The following is a 19,263-nucleotide window of genomic DNA, read 5'->3' on the forward strand; positions in this document are numbered from 1 at the left end:
CAATAGTTGTGGCTTGCGGGCTCAGTAGTTATGGCACACGGGCGTAACCGCTTCACAGCATGTGGGATCTTCCCGGACCAGGGCTCGAACCCATGTCCTCTGCATTGGCAGGCAGATTCTTAACCACTGTGCCACCAGGGAAGCCCAGAACTAATTTTTAAAAATATATTTTGTTACAGAGAAATATAGATAGATCAATACAAGACTTTCACATATAAAATACATTAAGAAAAAATTATGTAGTGGAAGTGAATGAAATATGAATTCAAGGAAAAAGTAAATAATGTAAAATGTCCAGCTGTTGAAGAAGAGTTTATTCATATGTTTTATCTGTTTTTTTTTAAAGATTTTTTTTTTTTGGATGTGGACCATTTTTTAAAAAGTCTTTATTGAATTTGTTACAGTATTGCTTCTGTTTTATGTTTTTTGGCTTTTTGGCCTGAGGCATGTGAGATCCTAGCTCTCCGATCAGGGATTGAACCTGTAACCCTGCATTGGAAGGCGAAGTCTCAACCACTAGACCACCTGAGAAGTCCCTATTCATATGTTTTTTGAAAGGATGATGTTGAATATGAAAAAGCTATGGCATTGGGACTTCACTGGCGGTCCAGTGGTTAAGACTCTGCTCTTCCACTGCAGGGGGCGCAAGTTCAATCCCTGGTTGGGGAACTAAGATCCCACATGCCTCATGGCACAGCCAAAAAAAAAAAAGCTATGGCATTTAGGTTCTATTGGTTACCTTTAAAACAGTAATATAAACAGTCTTATTTTTAAATGTTGATATTTACAAGATACTAAAATTTTTACACTGTTTGTAGTTATTTAAATTTACAAGGAAAGAAATTAGATATGAAGTAAAAGATATGCAGGAGGTCACATAGTTTTCCAAAATGTTTTTAGGGAACATGCAAGCAAAAAAAATTGAAGACTGATGAACTAGTCCTGGTACTACTAGTACACCCAGGCAAGAAGGGACTCTGCCTTGAGCCCACATTTAAGAGGACACCACATGTCAACAGACACAAACAATTTCGAAGGGACATAGGATCTCTGTTACTAAGGATCTGACACTTAATTCTGGCACAGTGTATTAATTATCTCTTGCTATATAAAATTGCCCCCAAACTAGTAGCTCAAAACAACACACATTATTTCATGATTTCTGTCAGTCAGAAACCTGGGAGAAGCTTAGCTGGATCCTCTGCTTCAGGGTCTCCCATGAAGCTGCAATCAAGGTGTCGCCAGTGATCTCATCTGAAGGCTCAGATTGGGGAAAGACCTGCTTCTAACCTAATTCCCACTAGTGACTTGCTTCTATTTATTTATTTATTTATTTATTTATTTATTTATTTATTTATTTATTTTTGGCTGTGTGGGGTCTTCGTTGCTGCTCGCGGGCTTTCTCTAGTTGCGGCGAGCGGGGGCTACTCTTCACTGTGGTGTGCAGGCTTCTCATTGCAGTGGCTTCTCTTGTTGCGAGCACGGGCTCTAGGCACTCAGGCTTCAGTAGCTGTGGCACGTGGGCTCAGTAGTTGTGGCTCGCGGGCTCTAGAGTGCATCCTCAGTAGTTGTGGTGCATGGGCTTAGTTGCTCCGCGGCATGTGGGATTTCCCCAGACCAGGGCTCAAATCTGTGTCCCCTGCATTGGCAGGCAGATTCTTAACCACTGCGCCACCAGGGAAGCCCTCCCTTCAAATGGCAGCTTTCTATAAATAACTTTTAATATTTATTCAGTATAATTTGCAATTTACACTTCAATTTTAATAGATGATTTAAATATTAGAAAAATAACATTTGAAAGATGATAATAATTTTAATTTTACATTAACTTCATTATAGGTCTTCATGAAAATATATTCAAATTATGTAAAGTTTGAAGTCAGTTGCATTTAACTTTTATTTTATTTTTAAATTAACTAATTAATTTTTGGCTGCGTTGGGTCTTCATTGTTGCGTGCAGGCTTTCTCTAGTTGTGGTGAGCAGGAGCTACTCTTCGTTGCAGTGTGCAGGCTTCTCATTGTGGTGGCTTCTGTTGTTGCGGAGCATGGGCTCTAGTCGCGTGAGCTTCAGTAGTTGTGGCGCGTGGGCTCAGTAGTTGTGGCTCGTGGGCTTAGTTGCTCCACGGCATGTGGGATCGTCCCTGACCAGGGCTTGAACCCGTGTCCCCTGCATTGGCAGGAGGATTCTTAACCACCGTGCCACCAGGGAAGTCCTGCATTTAACTTTTAAATTCTTTAGCCCATTACCATTAATAGAACATAGATTATATGAAAATCTCAATTATAACAACATAATTAGTGACTTTGCAAAAATGAAGATAAGAAAAATAAATGGTTTGAAATATGTATTTATTAACTTGTAAATAATGCATGTCTCTTTTAAATTGAGGTAACATTGGTTTATAACATAAGTTTCATGTGTACAACATTATACTTCTACTTCTGTATACACTATAGTGTGCTCACCACCAAAAATTTTGTTTCCATCCATCACCATAAAGTTGACCCCCTTTACCCACTTCACCCTCCCCTCGTCCCTTCACCTCTGGTAGCCACTGCTCTGTTCTCTGTATCTACATGTTTGTTTTTGTTTGGTTGGTTTGTTCATTCATTTATTTATTTATTTTTAAAATTCCACATATGAGTGAAATCATACAGTATTTGTCTTTCTCCATCTGACTTATTTCACTTAGTGGAATACCCTCAAGATCCGTCCATATTGTCCCAAATGGCAAGATTTCATCTTTTTTTATGGCTGCATAGTATTCCATTTAATATACATACACCACATCTTATTTATCCTTTCATCCGCCAGTGGACACTTAGGTTGTTTCCATAGAGTAGCTATTGTAAATGATGCTGCAATAAACACAGGGGTGCATATTTCTTTTAATTAGTGTTTTCATATTTTGGGGATAAATACCCAAAAGTGGAAAAGCTGGGTCATATGGTAATTCTATTCTTAATTTTTTGAGGAATCTCCATACTGTTTTCCACAGTGGCTGTAGCAGTTTACATTCCCACCAACAATGTACAAGAGTTCCTTTTCTCCCTCCACATCCTCATCAACACTTGTTATTTCTTGCCTTTTTGATAATAGCCATTCTGACAGGCATGAGATGATATCTTGTGATTTTGATTTGCATTTCCCACTAATTAGTGATGTAGAACATCTTTTTCATGCGCCTATTGGCCATCAGTGTGTCTTCTTTTGAAAAATGTCTATTTGGCTCCTCTGCCCATGTAAAAAAATCAAATAGTTTTTGAGTTGTATGAGTTCTTTATATATTTTAGATTTTAAGCCCTTATCAGATATATGATTTGTAAATATCTTCTCCCATTCGGTTGGTTGTCCTTTCATTTTGCTGATGGTTTCCTTTGCTGTGCAGAAGCTTTTTAATTTGATATAGTCTCCTTTGTTTATTTTTGCTTTTGTTTCCCTTGCCTGTGGAGACATATCCAGAAAGATATTGCTACAATTGATGTCAAAGAGCATACTGTGTGTGCTTTTTTCCAGGAGTTGTATGGTTTCAGGTCTTACATTCAAGTCTTTAATCCATTTTGAGTTGATTTTTGTAAATGGTGTGAAGTAGTGGTCTAGTATCTCTCTCTCTCTCTCTCTCTCTTTTTTTTTTTGCATGTTGGCTGTCCAGTTTTCCCAGCATCATTTATTGAAGAGACTATTCTTTCTCCAGTAATGCACATCTTTATTTTGTTACTCATCCAGCCATATCTGGTCCACCAAAAGAATACCTAGATACATGCGATAATAATTAAATGTAGTCATTTTGATAGTTTTTCAACTGTGTTGCTTTACACACATTCTTCTGTTGTTATGAAAGTAGACTTGGCAAAGTAAGAGTAAAGAACATACCTAACAGTTTATTAGCTTGATGATTAACTTTAAAAAATTTAGACCTATGATATGTGAGCCTCCATTTTTATTCTTGCCCTGGGGCACCTCCTTTTCTCTCCTCAAATCAACTCCCTCATGCCCAGCTGATGACATTACTTCCTAGTTCACTGAAAACCAGGGACAACAGAAAAGAACTTCTTTTTCCACTTCCCACCTTCTCCTACATTTCTGCCCTTAGATTCTGTCTCCCTCCAGGCATCACAAATGTGTCTATCTAGGGTCACCCCCTCCACTAGTGCACTGAATCACAGTCCTTCTCAGCCAAGAGCATCACTCCTACAATTGCACTCCCTGGTCCCTGTCCCTGTCTACTCTGTCATTCCTATCAGCATATAAAAATACCAAAATATGCCCATTTTAAATATCCTTCCTCTGAGCCCACATTTCTTTCTACATTATGCTGCATTTCTTTCCTTCCCTTTAAGGCAACATTCTTTGAAAGGACTGGCTGTACTCTTGTTGTCTTTCTCATCTACTACCTTGTCTTGAACTCTTTCCATTTCTTCTGTCAAGAGGTTGGTTTATAGACTCACATAGAGAACAGACTTGTGGTTGCCAAGGATGGGGGGTGGGGGAGGGGAGGATTGGGAGTTTGGGATGAGCAGATGCAAACTATTATACATAGGATGGATAAACAACAAGGTCCTACTGTATAGCACAGGGAACTATATTCAATATCCTGTGATAAACCATAATGGAAAAGAATATGAAAAAGAGTATATATATATGTATAACTGAATCAATTTGCTATACAGCAGAAATTAACACAACTTTGTAAATCAACTATACTTCAATAAAATAATTTTTAAAAAGAATTGGGTTATGAGGTCCATACCTCCTCCCCTTAAATCTAAACATGTTTGTAACTGTCTTATAACCAACAGAATGCAGCAGAAGTCATACTGCATGATTTCTGAGGCTAGCTCAGAAAAGATTATACAGCTTCTGCCTTACTCATTTCAACATGCTTTTGGAGCCATGAGTGCCATGTAAGAATTTTAACTACCTCAACGTTGCCAGGCTGTGAAAAAGCTCATGCTACATGGAGAGGACAAGTGTAGGTGTTCTGGCCAACATCCCCAGCAGAGAGCCAGCTGACAGCTAGCATCAACTGCCAGACATGTGACAGAAGATGCCTCCAGATGATCCCAGCTCTCAGTGGTTAAGTCACCCTCAGCCTTTAAGTCTCCCCAGATAAGGACCCAGACATCACTGAGCAAAGACAAGCCATCCTTACTGTGTTCTTTCTGACACAGTATTCCATGAGCATAATAAAATGGTTGTTTTACACCACGTTTTGGGGTGGTATGTTAGGTGTGTGTGTGTATGTATGTATGTGTATACATATATACATTCATATATTTCCTAGCTCTATTTGCTGAGAAGGCCTAGGAACAATGGCATCATAGTAGCAATGAAGATATCTGGCACCCAGATCTTGGTTTCCAAATACTATCCTTTGTTAAAAGAAGCCAGGGGAGGGGCAAGATGGCGGAAGAGTAAGACGCGGAGATCACCTTCCTCTCCACAGATACATGAGAAATACATCTACACGTGGAACTGCTCCTACAGAACACCCACTGAACGCTGGCAGAAGACGTCAGACCCCCCAAAAGTCTGAGCCGTGTGGATGAAAGGCTCTTGGTGCTCCAGCCAGGCATCAGGGCTGTGCCTCTGAGGTGGGAGAGCCAACTTCAGGACACTGGTCCACAAGAGACCTCCCAGCTCCACGTAATACCAAACGGCGAAAATCTCTCAGAGATCTCCATCTCAACATCAAGACCCAGCTTCACTCAACGACCAGCAAGCTACAGTGCTGGACACCCTATGCCAAACAACTAGCAAGACAGGAACACAGCCCCATCCATTAACAGAGAGGCTGCCTAGAATCATAATAAGGCCACCGACACCCCAAAACACACCACCAGACGTGGACGAGCCCACCAGAAAGACAACATCCAGCCTCATCCACCAGAACACAGGCACTAGTTCCCTCCACCAGGAAACCTACACAACCCACTGAACCAACCTTAGCCACTGGGGACAGATACCAAAAACAACGGGAACTACGAACCTGCAGCCTGTGAAAAGGAGACCCCAAACACAGTAAGATAAGCAAAATGAGAAGACAGAAAAACACACAGCAGATGAAGGAGCAGGGTCAAAACACACCAGACCTAACAAATGAAGAGGAAATAGGTAGTCTACCTGAAAAAGAATTCAGAATAATGATAGTAAGGATGATCCAAAATCTTGGGAATAGAATAGACAAAATGCAAGAAACATTTAACAAGGACGTAGAAGAACTAAAGAGGAACCAAGCAACGATGAAAAGCACAATAAATGAAATTAAAAATACTCTAGATGGGATCAATAGCAGAATAACTGAGGCAGAAGAACGGATAAGTGACCTGGAAGATAAAATGGTGGAAATAACTACTGCAGAGCAGAATAAAGAAAAAAGAATGAAAAGAACTGAGGACAGTCTCAGAGACCTCTGGGACAACATTAAACGCACCAACATTCGAATTATAGGGGTCCCAGAAGAAGAAGAGAAAAAGAAAGGGACTGAGAAAATATTTGAAGAGATTATAGTTGAAAACTTCCCTAATATGGGAAAGGAAATAGTTAATCAAGTCCTGGAAGCACAGAGAGTCCCATACAGGATAAATCCAAGGAGAAACACACCAAGACACATATTAATCAAACTCTCAAAAATTAAATATAAAGAAAACATATTAAAAGCAGCAAGGGAAAAACAACAAATAACACACAAGGGCATCCCCATAAGGTTAACAGCTGATCTTTCAGCAGAAACTCTACAAGCCAGAAGGGAGTGGCAGGATATACTTAAAGTGATGAAGGAGAAAAACCTACAACCAAGATTACTCTACCCAGCAAGGATCTCATTCAGATTTGATGGAGAAATTAAAACCTTTACAGACAAGCAAAAGCTGAGAGAGTTCAGCACCACCAAACCAGCTTTACAACAAATGCTAAAGGAACTTCTCTAGGCAAGAAACACAAGAGAAGGAAAACACCTACAATAACAAACCCAAAACATTTAAGAAAATGGGAATAGGAACATACATATCGATAATTACCTTAAATGTAAATGGATTAAATGCTCCCACCAAAAGACACAGACTGGCTGAATGGATACAAAAACAAGACCCATATATATGCTGTCTACAAGAGACCCACTTCAGACCTAGAGACACATACAGACTGAAAGTGAGGGGATGGAAAAAGATATTCCATGCAAATGGAAATCAAAAGAAAGCTGGAGTAGCAATTCTCATATCCGACAAAATAGACTTTAAAATAAAGACTATTACAAGAGACAAAGAAGGACACTATATAATGATCAAGGGATCGATCCAAGAGGAAGGTATAACAATTGTAAATATTTATGCACCCAACATAGGAGCACCTCAATACATAAGGCAAATACTAACAGCCATAAAAGGGGAAATCGACAGTAACACAATCATAGTAGGGGACTTTAACACCCCACTTTCACCAATGGACAGATCATCCAAAATGAAAATAAATAAGGAAACACAAGCTTTAAATGATACATTAAACAAGATGGACTTACTTGATATTTATAGGACATTCCACCCAAAAACAACAGAATACACATTTTTCTCAAGTGCTCATGGAACATTCTCCAGGATAGATCATATCTTGGGTCACAAATCAAGCCTTGGTAAATTTAAAAAAATTGAAATCGTATCAAGTATCTTTTCCGACCACAACGCTATGAGACTAGATATCAATTACAGGAAAAGATCTGTAAAAAATACAAACACATGGAGGCTACACAATACACTACTTAATAACGAAGTGATCACTGAAGAAATCAAAGGGGAAATCAAAAAATACCTAGAAACAAATGACAATGGAGACACAACGATCCAAAACCTATGGGATGCAGCAAAAGCAGTTCTAAGAGGGAAGTTTATAGCAATACAAGCCTACCTCAAGAAACAGGAAACATCTCGAATAAACAACCTAACCTTACACCTAAAGCAATTAGAGAAAGAAGAACAAAAAAACCCCAAAGCTAGCAGAAGGAAAGAAATCATAAAGATCAGATCAGAAATAAATGAAAAAGAAATGAAGGAAACAATAGCAAAAATCAATGAAACTAAAAGCTGGTTCTTTGAGAAGATAAACAAAATTGATAAACCATTAGCCAGACTCATCAAGAGAAAAAGGGAGAAGACTCAAATTAATAGAATTAGAAATGAAAAAGGAGAAGTAACCACTGACACTGCAGAAATACAAACGATCATGAGAGATTACTACAAGCAACTCTATGCCAATAAAATGGACAACCTGGAAGAAATGGACAGATTCTTAGAAATGCACAACCTGCCAAGACTGAACCAGGAAGAAATAGAAAATATGAACAGACCAATCACAAGCACTGAAATTGAAACTGTGATTAAAAATCTTCCAACACACAAAAGCCCAGGACCAGATGGCTTCACAGGCGAATTCTATCAAACATTTAGAGAAGAGCTAACACCTATCCTTCTCAAACTCTTCCAAAATATTGCAGAGGGAGGAACACTCCCCAACTCATTCTACGAGGCCACCATCACCCTGATACCAAAACCAGACAAAGATGTCACAAAGAAAGAAAACTACAGGCCAATATCACTGATGAACATAGATGCAAAAATCCTCAACAAAATACTAGCAAACAGAATCCAACAGCACATTAAAAGGATTATACACCATGATCAAGTGGGGTTTATTCCAGGAATGCAAGGATTCTTCAATATACGCAAATCAATCAACGTGATACATCATATTAACAAATTGAAGGAGAAAAACCATATGATCATCTCCATAGATGCAGAGAAAGCTTTCGACAAAATTCAACACCCATTTATGATAAAAGTCCTGCAGAAAGTAGGCATAGAGGGAACTTTCCTCAACATAATAAAGGCCGTATATGACAAACCCACAGCCAACATTGTCCTCAATGGTGAAAAACTGAAACCATTTCCACTAAGATCAGGAACAAGACAAGGTTGCCCACTCTCACCACTATTGTTCAACATAGTTTTGGAAGTGTTAGCCACAGCAATCAGAGAAGAAAAAGAAATAAAAGGAATCCAAATCGGAAAAGAAGAAGTAAAGCTGTCACTGTTTGCAGATGACATGATACTATACATAGAGAATCCAAAAGATGCTACCAGAAAACTACTAGAGCTAATCAATGAATTTGGTAAAGTAGCAGGATACAAAATTAATGCACAGAAATCTCTTGCATTCCTGTATACTAATGATGAAAAATCTGAAAGTGAAATTAAGAAAACACTCCCGTTTACCATTGCAACAAAAAGAATAAAATATCTAGGAATAAACCTACCTAAGGAGACAAAAGACCTGTATGCAGAAAATTATAGGACACTGATGAAAGAAATTAAAGATGATACAAACAGATGGAGAGATATACCATGTTCTTGGATTGGAAGAATCAACATTGTGAAAATGACTCTGCTACCCAAAGCAATCTACAGATTCAATGCAATCCCTATCAAACTACCACTGGCATTTTTCACAGAACTAGAACAAAAAATTTCACAATTTGTATGGAAACACAAAAGACCCCGAATAGCCAAAGCAATCTTGAGAACGAAAAATGGAGCTGGAGGAATCAGGCTCCCTGACTTCAGACTATATTACAAAGCTACAGTAATCAAGACAGTTTGGTACTGGCACAAAAACAGAAATATAGATCAATGGAACAGGATAGAAAGCCCAGAGATAAGCCCACGCACATATGGTCACCTTATTTTTGATAAAGGAGGCAAGCATATACAGTGGAGAAAAGACAGCCTCTTCAATAAGTGGTGCTGGGAAAATTGGACAGGTACATGTAAAAGTATGAAATTAGAACACTCCCTGACACCATACACAAAAATAAACTCAAAATGGATTAAAGACCTAAGTGTAAGGCCAGACACTATCAAACTCTTAGAGGAAAACATAGGCAGAACACTCTATGACATAAATCACAGCAAGATCCTTTTTGACCCAGGTCCTAGAGAAATGGAAATAAAAACACAAATAAACAAATGGGACCTAATGAAACTTAAAAGCTTTTGCACAGCAAAGGAAACCATAAACAAGACCAAAAGACAACCCTCAGAATGGGAGAAAATATTTGCAAATGAAGCAACTGACAAAGGATTAATCTCCAAGATTTACAAGCAGCTCATGCAGCTCAATAACAAAAAAACAAACAACCCAATCCAAAAATGGGCAGAAGACCTAAATAGACATTTCTCCAAAGAAGATATACAGATTGCCAACAGACACATGAAAGAATGCTCAACATCATTAATCATTAGAGAAATGCAAATCAAAACTACAATGAGGTATCATCTCACACCGGTCAGAATGGCCATCATCAAAAAATCTAGAAACAACAAATGCTGGAGAGGGTGTGGAGAAAAGGGAACACTCTTGCACTGTTGGTGGGAATGTAAATTGATACAGCCACTATGGAGAACAGTATGGAGGTTCCTTAAAAAACTAAAAATAGAACTACCATATGACCCAGCAATCCCACTACTGGGCATATACCCTGAGAAAACCATAATTCAGAAAGAGTCATGTACCAAAATATTCATTGCAGCTTTGTTTACAATAGCCAGGACATGGAAGCAACCTAGGTGTCCATCATCGGATGAATGGATAAAGAAGATGTGGCACATATATACAATGGAATATTACTCAGCCATAAAAAGAAATGAAATGGAGGTGTTTGTAATGAGGTGGATGGAGTTAGAGTCTGTCATACAGAGTGAAGTAAGTCAGAAAGAGAAAAAGAAATACAGTATGCTAACACATATATATGGAATCTAAGGAAAAAAAAAAAAAAAGGTCATGAAGAACCTAGTGGCAAGATGGGAATAAAGACACAGACCTACTAGAGAATGGACTTGAGGATATGGGGAGGGGGAGGGGTGAGATGTGACAGGGTGAGAGAGTGTCATGGACATATATACACTACCAAATGTAAAATAGATAGCTAGTGGGAAGCAGCCGCATAGCACAGGGAGATCAGCTCGGTGCTTTGTGACCACCTAGAGGGGTGGGATAGGGAGGGTGGGAGGGAGGGAGATGCAAGAGGGAAGAGATATGGGAACATATGTATATGTAAAACTGATTCACTTTGTTATAAAGCAGAAGCTAACACACCATTGTAAAGCAATTATACTTCAATAAAGATGTTTAAAAAAAAAAAAAAAAGAAGCCAGAGAGGGCTTCCCTGGTGGCACAGTGGTTAAGAATCCGCCTGCCAATGCAGGAGACACCGGTTTGAGCCCTGATCCGGGAAGATCCCACATGCGTGGAGCAACTAAGCCCGTGAGCCACAACTACTGAGCCTGCGCTCTAGAACCCTCGAGCCACAACTACTGAAGCATAGAGCCTGTGCTCCGCAACAAGAGAAGCCACCGCAATGAGAAGCCCACGCACTGCAATGAAGAGTAGCCCCCGCTCACCGCAACTAGAGAAAGCCCACACACAGCAACGAAGACCCAACGCAGCCATAAATAAAATAAATTTATTAAAAAAAAAAAAAAAAGAAGCCAGAGCCTCTTGAAGAAATGGTTGATTCCTGGGCTAAGTCAGGAAAAGTACAAATTGAGCCTGAATTACCTCTTGTACCAGAAAGTAAGGAAATGATCAAATAATGTTGTAGACATTGCAAAAGGACACAGGAAACAACTTGAAGCACTTTCTCATTTGCCAAATTTGGGATAATTTTTTTTAACCTTACTTTCTGTTTAATTCATTTTGCCAAACAAACATAGTGAAAACTTTAATCTGACTAATTGTACAGAAAATAGAATTTGTAGCAAACATAACAGCATAGACTTAAGTCCTTGGCAAGCTGGATCTCCACTGAGATCCCATAGATGGCCTTGTAGATGGCCTCCTGGGAGGGAGGTCCTAGGAGGGAGAGGCACAGATCTGCCAGTCCCTATCAGAAGCACAGGCTGCATGTGGGAAGGAAAAGCACAAAAAGTAGAACTGATGTTACTTGGATCTCTTATCACTACACGTGGAAGAGTTCTGATTGCTGGCCAAACTCCAGGTGTTGTCTTCCCAAACCCATAGTCCTTGGGCATCCTGCCTGCATCCATAGGGGATAAGTTTCAAGTTCAATGGTTCTGAAGCCTCTGCTTCACCAGAACCTGCAACGTAAATTTGGGGGTGGGGGTGAAGCTGGGGAGGGGTAGACAAAGTCATAATTGCTGGTGTCACCAGTGCAGAGTCTGAGATCCCAGACTTCAGGACCTTGCTTCAGGAGGAAACAAGAGAGGGTGCCAGGTCACCAGCAAGAGTCTAACTGCCCTAAGCCTCAGTACTGTCAACCAGTGCCCCAGGAGTATGAGGGAGTTCAACAGCGGCGGCCTAAGGTCCCCACTAAGCTGCTAGGTGTCTGGGAGTCCCGAAGGGCGAAATGGGACTCGTTCACATCCTGTGTTTTTTTCGGATGACAGCCATAGCCAGCAGCCGATCCCTCTCGAGGAGTTCTTCACGGAGCTTGGCCTCGGTGAGACACAGGTGAGGATGCTGCCCTTCATCTCCTTCATCTTCACCTCCATCAGCGCCAGGATGTCCAGCTGCTCGTCCAGCTTGCGCAGGAGCTCCTCCTCCGTGGTGCCTGACGACAAGTAGAGTGGTCCGAGCCAGTATCAGGGAAGCCCTCACCCCCTCCCCGCCCCCCACCAGCTGGGGGCCCTTGGGGCACTCTGTGGCCTCCAGTCCTGCTGTAGCAGCCTCTAGCTCCGATGCTGCAGCTGCTGCGGCTGTGGCCTGTGAACTGCACTTGCGCCACCAAGCCCACGGGCTTCCCATCTTCTCCTGTGGGAATGGTGGGCGCCAGGCGGCACGGATCCCAGAGTCCGGCGCCTCCCAAATTTGGGATAATTTGCGCATGAAATTAATGATGATAGTAACTGACTACAATTAATTAAATAAAATAGAAATGCATGGGTCCAGGCAATATAAATAAATATGGTAGTAATGGATTACAAGTTATTGAATAAAATAGGAATCCATGAGTCCATATGATATAAATAAATAAATGAATAAATGAGGGAGAAAGAAATGTTCTTCTATAGTCGATTGTTGACTGAAAACTGAAGAAGAAATGACGGAGTAAAAAAAAAAAAAATCACCATTTAATAAACATCATCGGGTTTCCCTGGTGGCGCAGTGGTTAAGAATCTGCCTGCCAATGCAAGGGACACGGGTTCGAGCCCTGGCCCGGGAAGATTCCACATGCCGCGGAGCAACTAAGCCCGTGCACCACAACTACTGAGCCTGAGCTCTAGAGCCCACAAGCCACAGCTATTGAGCCCACGTGCCACAACTACTGAAGCCTGCACTCATAGAGCCCGTGCTCCACAAGAGAAGCCACGACAATGAGAAGCCACAACGAAGAGTAGCCCCCGCTCACCGCAACTAGAGAAAGCCCGCACACAGCAACGAAGACCCAACACAGCCAAAAATAAATAAATAAATAAATAAATTTTAAAAATAAAAATAAACATCATCATGCTTATTCCGATGAGAGTCATAAAGGGATGCTAAGGCAGGTAGGTGGAGATTTGGTGCTGTGCCAGATACTTAGGAATTACAAAGGGACAGTTATGGCTTTACGTGGAAAACCTGCCAGACTGGTTTGGCAGCATCAGGAGTGAGATGGTTTGCCTCCAGCAACTTCTGATGTGATACACAAAGGCCACATCGTTTCCCTCTTGCCCCAACATGCACTTAGGTTGGAGAGACATTGTACAGAAATGAAAACCCTGTACTCTTTAAAACTGATTCATGAAAGAGAAAGACAGACGAACTGCCCACATTGAAGGAGTCTGCAGATATGTGACTACCAAATGCGATCTGCGATCCTGGACCAAAAAGGACAGAGGCATTAGTGGGACAGCTGATGAAATCTGAATTGTACCTATAATTGGATAGTGGTGTTGATTTCCTGATTAGGATGGTGTATTTGTTTGCTAGGGCTGCCATAACAAAGTACCACAAACGGGGAGGCTTAAACAGTAGAAATTTATTTTCTTACAGTTCTGAAGGCTAGAAGTCAGAAATCAAAGAGTCAGCAGGGTTGGTTCTCTCTGAGGGCTGTGACAGAAGTCTAGTCCATGCCTCTCCCCTAGATTCTGGTGGTTTGCTGGCAATCTTTGGCGTTCCTTGGCTTGTAGACACATCAACCCTAACTCTGCCTTCACATTCACATGACATTCTGGTCTTGACGTATGCTGGTATGGACGTGATGTTCTGGTCTGGACATGACGTATGCTGGTCTGTGTCCAAATTTCTCCTTTTTATAAGGACATCAGTCATATTGGATTAAGGGTCCACCCTACTGCAGTATGACCTCATTTTATTTTAACCAATTACATCTGCAACAACCCTATTTCCAAATAAGGTCATACTCTGAGGTACTGGGAGTTAGAGCTTCACTATTTGAATTTTGAAGGGACACAATTCAACCCATAATAGATGGTTATATTGGGGTTGAGAGAAATAAGCAAATATAACCAAATGTTGACAAATGGGGAATCAGGGTGAAAAGGATACCAGAGTTCCCGATACTGTTCTTAAGTGTTTTCTGTAAGTTTGAAATTACTTCAAAATTTTTTTAAAATTCAATGAAGTGCTGAGTTTATGTATTACACAAGATCTTAGTGCTGAACCTACCATGGGGAAGGAACTATAAGGAGATGATAAAGATGTTTGGGTGGCTTTATTGCAAACTTGCCTGAGACATAGTGAGGGTATCAGAAATTAATACATTATGTTTACACAGCACTTCATAATTTACAAAAAAAAAAAATCTTATTTCGTTTGTCCCTCCTGACCACTTTGTGAGGCAAGACTTTTTCAATTTTATAAAAAAAGTAAAGAAGGGTCAGGTGACTGGCCCAAGGTCCCCATCACACAACTGTTAAATGTAAACTGAGGCATGTTAAAATTTTAAGTTTATTTGAGCAAAAAATGCATTCAAATGGGGCCGTGCCAAACCAGAAGTGGTTATGAGTGCTCCTCAGACCTCAGCCAGAGGAAAAACTTAAATGGAGAAAGTGTGGAAACAGAGAAAGGAAATTATTTGATTGGCTATAGCTTAGCCTAGTTGGCTGTGTGTGATTGGTTGTCCTTTAGTGTTTTTTTGTTTTGTTTTGTTTTTGTTTTGCCTGTGCCTCCCAGCATGCAGGATCTTAGTTCCCCAAACAGGGATCGAACCTGTGCCCCCTGGAGTGGAAGTGCTGAGTCCTAACCACTGGACTGCCAGGGAATTCCCTCCCGTGGCATCTTGATTACATGACCTTGAGGCATTTACAGGTTTAGATTTTGGCTTGCTTAAGTAGGCCGCCATGACATTAGAGCCCCTCAGTCTGATGGCCTCCTTGTTTAATTAACACAACTAATAAATGATTAGTTTGCACCCTGATCCAGTTTTTTTTTTTGACTCGTAATGACCTCCTGTGGCGGTAGCAAACGATAATACGAGTTGACTCTAAACAAAACTGTGACTTCCCTGGTGGTCCAGTGGGTAAGACTCCACGCTCCCAATGCAGGGGGCACTGTACCATCCCTGGTCGGGAACTAGATCCCGCATGTATGCCTCAACGAAGTCAGCATGCCACAACTACGACCCAGCGCAGCCAAAATAAATAAATATTTAAAAAACAACAACAAAAAACCTGTGACATCCTTTGTACCATTTGGGGGTAAACAAGTTCTTCCCAAGAAAACAATGTCTTCTTATTAAGATCAAACTGGAGTTTAGGTAAGAGACCATAGAGGCTCCAGATATGAGGTTCACTATGGACCCTTTCCTCCGCTGTCCACACTCCACCCCCCAACCACCACCTACGGGGCGGGTGTGGGCCGGTCTCCATATGGACTTCGATTTCCCTCATGAACTTTCAGGCCAGTGCCTGGGGAACAGGCTCAAGAAAAGGCCTTCAACCCGTGCCACAAGACAGCCTCTTGGACATTTCCCACCAGCTACTCTCACACCATGCCCCTCGCGCACAAGCTCGCTCTTCCTTATTATTGCCCCAATAGTTAAGTCCCAATCATTCTCCTTCGCACCGCTGGCCAATCATGTTCTTTCTCTTTTTATAAACCTCCGCCCTGGCTCCTGCCGTCCAATGATTGATATAATCGTCTTCGAAGTCACTAAGCGAGAGTGCGGGGTTTCAGCGCCGCAACCTCGGGGGCCCGCAGACCTGGGGAAGAACTACGCGGCTGCGCGGACTGTAGCCGCCGCTGCTTGCCCCGCCCCCAACCCCACCTAGGTTAGGCGTGTCCCCACCACCCACCCACCCACCCCCAACCACCCAATGTAAAGCTGAAAAGGGCCTTAGGTGCTTGACTGAGAGCGGCTCACAGTAGCATACTAGGTCCACTTGCTCACTCTGTCTGTAGGGGCCCAAGACCTTGAGCCTTAAGCTTAGAGGCCCAGAATGACTTGGGCAGCTCCAGCAGGCATGTCTCTGTTGGGCCTTCAGCTTCCGAAACACAGAATTATAAAACGGTAAAGCTGGACAGACTTTAGGAATTGTTTAATCCAGACCATTCACATTGCATTGACTGTTCCAAAGGCTCAGAGGCCCTCCTCTCCTTTCTTTCTCTTGGTTGGGGGAATTAGGGTCAAGCTCGGCAGGTGCAGGACTTGCCGACACCACGCCCCTTAATCCTGGCAAGGCTGAGTAAGGGCTTCCATCCCAGCCTCCGTGCTCCAGCCAGCTGTCACACCGTGGGTTAGGATGGCTGAGGAGGAGGGTGATGTGGACGAGGAGGATGTGTTCCTGACGTTTGCCCGGAGGCCCTCTCCTCCCAGGGGTCCCCTGCGGCAGGCCATGGACAAGGCCTTCTTCATCTTCCTGGTCCTCGTCCTGACACTACTGACGCTGGAGGCTGTTTATAAGCTGCTGTGGCTGTTACCATGGGCAAAGTTTGGGGACTGGCTCCTGAGAACACCTCAGATGGAGGAGGAGCTGGAACTGTGACCGCCTTTCCTATAAACGTCCTCTTTCCCTGCCACGGAGGTGAGAGGGGAGAAAGGGGGAAATGGGGGCTTTGGAGGGACACTTGGAGAGCTGAGAGCAGCTATCTTAAAATTTCTGCACCTATACTCCGGGAATTAATTTTGAAAAAGTTTATACTCCTCAAGTATTTTTAAGTAAGCACCTAAAACTTTTCATCATACATGAACATTGTTTCAAGGATGTAATTCCTGGCATACAAAAAATATTCACATTTTAAAATAAAACAATTAAATCCATCTTTTGTGTGTCCAGGGGAGTTGAAATATCAGAGTGACTTGATATTCACCACCACTCGTTTAAAAATATAATTGGGAATCCTTCCTTTCTTCTTCCATCATTCTCTTTTCTCCTAGAACTCCTACTACCATTCTACTTCTCCACAGACAATTTTATGCTTTTATACTTGAAAGTCTTTTTTTGACCAATCTATCACTCTTTCCTACATAAACATATATATTAATTGAGATGAAAAATATTTTTTTTTCTTGTGACCATAAGACTCTAGTTTTTTAGAAAAATTTCTTCTGGGTTATCATTACAATTATGTGAGCAGAACTGATTAAATAGCATAAAGATTGTACACATTTTCATAGTTGTTAATATTAAAGGTACATTTTTTTCTATGTTTCAGCTTGCAGGATCTTAGTTCCCTGACCAGGGGTCAAACCCCGGCACCCTGCTTGGCAGCACAGAGTCCTAACCACTGGACTGCCAGGGAACTACCTAAAAGTACATTTTAAATGAGATAGACGAGGTGGTGCTTATGGTGCCTTGAAAGAAATAGGTTACATGTCTCTTTATTTAAGACAAGGTAAGGGAATTCCCTGGCAGTCCAGTGGTCAAAACAAAAACAAACACAAACAAACAAAACCAAAAAACAAACAAAAAACAAGGTAACATTATCCCCAGGAGATTTCATGATTGAGAGCTACAATATCCTTTTTTTTTTTTTAAAGAGGGAGAAAGTCTATTGTAAAAGAGAAAAGGAAGAAGGAGAAGCTCTACTGCAGGAATTTACTGAGGAAAACAAATTTTGGGAAAATTGAGAATCTGGAAATTAAGTCCCTTATATCTCCCAAATCCGAGTACCCTTGGGCAAGTCTTCATGTCCCCCATTTGAAGACTATAGGCTTAGACGACTGGAGAGAAGTGGTGTGGGATTCTTTAATGGAAGGGAGATTTTGAGCTTCTGGGACTCTGAGGGCTTGGGGATGTAAGGGTCTGTGATCCCAGAAAGTGGCAAGATGCTCACCATCTGTGGAATTTGCAAGGATGCAGGAGGTGGGAAACTCAGCAGTTGGAACCGTGTTAACATTTGCGGTTTCCCCAGAAGCTCACCTCTGGACCCAGCTCTGCCTCCACGAGTCCCTCCAGCTTCCCTAAATCTGGGTTAGTTGTGTGTGGCGGGGGTGGGGGGGGGGTGGCGGGCGAGGCGGGCGTCAAAGTCGGTTTCTTCTCTCTTCCTTCTTTCATCAGCTCTCTCAGAGGAAGAGGACGAGAGAGACTCGAGGTATTTTACGAGCCTCATTTCGTCTCACAGCACTCACAGCGGCAATTTGCAGATTCTTCTCAGAAACCCCTCCCCACATCGCCCGTCCTCAGGCCCTGGAGCGCCTGGACAAAGCACAGCCTCCTGGTCATCAGCGCCTGCGCCTCGGGAATCCCCTCCAGAAAAGGAAGGAGAACCACCCAGGTCCCACCTACTTGGTTGGTCATTAGTTCTGTGGTGGAGCTTGAAAAGCAAACCAACAACAATAGCAGTAATAATAACACATTTGTACAGCGTGTTGTGCTCATTTGTATGCATGTGTTATGACTTCACGATTGGGAGATGTATGCAACTGGATGTAGAAGTAGCTTCTGGACAGCGACAAGGGAGCGCGCAGCCCATAGAAAGGAATGACAGGCGCAGTCGATTAAGCCGTGGAAACTGGTACCTGGCAGGTAGGAAAGCAGCGCCAGAAGGCTTGTCAATAGCCCAGTGGATGGAAAAGGTTTTATTTCCCTCTTAAGAGATTCCCGCCTTTCCGTGCATCCTTGTGCAGCCTTGGAGGGCCAATTCCTCAGCTGCCCTGTTCCGTTCCCCCCCCCCCCCTACTTGGAAAGGTGGCTCAGTCCTCCCGGCACGCGACTCGCCGGCGGTTGGGCCGGGATGCGGGAAGTTTCTGATTGGCGGAGTCGCAGAAGCACCGGATGAAAAGAGCTCCACTGGCGGCGCGCCCCAATCCG

At 42.2% G+C, this 19,263-nt stretch overlaps 1 protein-coding gene and 1 pseudogene across 1 annotated transcript; one reads left to right on the top strand and one right to left on the bottom strand.

Annotated features, from left to right (window-relative positions):
• Nucleotides 1-12,424: 12,424 nt before the first annotated feature.
• Nucleotides 12,425-15,879, bottom strand: LOC133095719 (THAP domain-containing protein 11-like; annotated as a pseudogene).
• An 873-nt stretch (nucleotides 15,880-16,752) lies between these two features.
• SMIM40 (small integral membrane protein 40) lies at nucleotides 16,753-16,995 on the top strand. Its single transcript, XM_061195152.1, has one exon. The coding sequence runs from the start codon at nucleotides 16,753-16,755 to the stop codon at nucleotides 16,993-16,995; it is 243 nt and encodes an 80-aa protein (XP_061051135.1).
• Nucleotides 16,996-19,263: the final 2,268 nt, after the last annotated feature.

The sequence above is a fragment of the Eubalaena glacialis genome, chromosome 7 (genome assembly GCF_028564815.1).
Source record: "Eubalaena glacialis isolate mEubGla1 chromosome 7, mEubGla1.1.hap2.+ XY, whole genome shotgun sequence".
Classification (NCBI taxonomy): Eukaryota; Metazoa; Chordata; class Mammalia; order Artiodactyla; family Balaenidae; genus Eubalaena; species Eubalaena glacialis.

Bases quoted from the DNA above. Each gene is read 5' to 3' on its own strand.
- SMIM40 (XM_061195152.1), top strand. From the start codon at position 16,753: ATGGCTGAGGAGGAGGGTGATGTGGACGAGGAGGATGTGTTCCTGACG.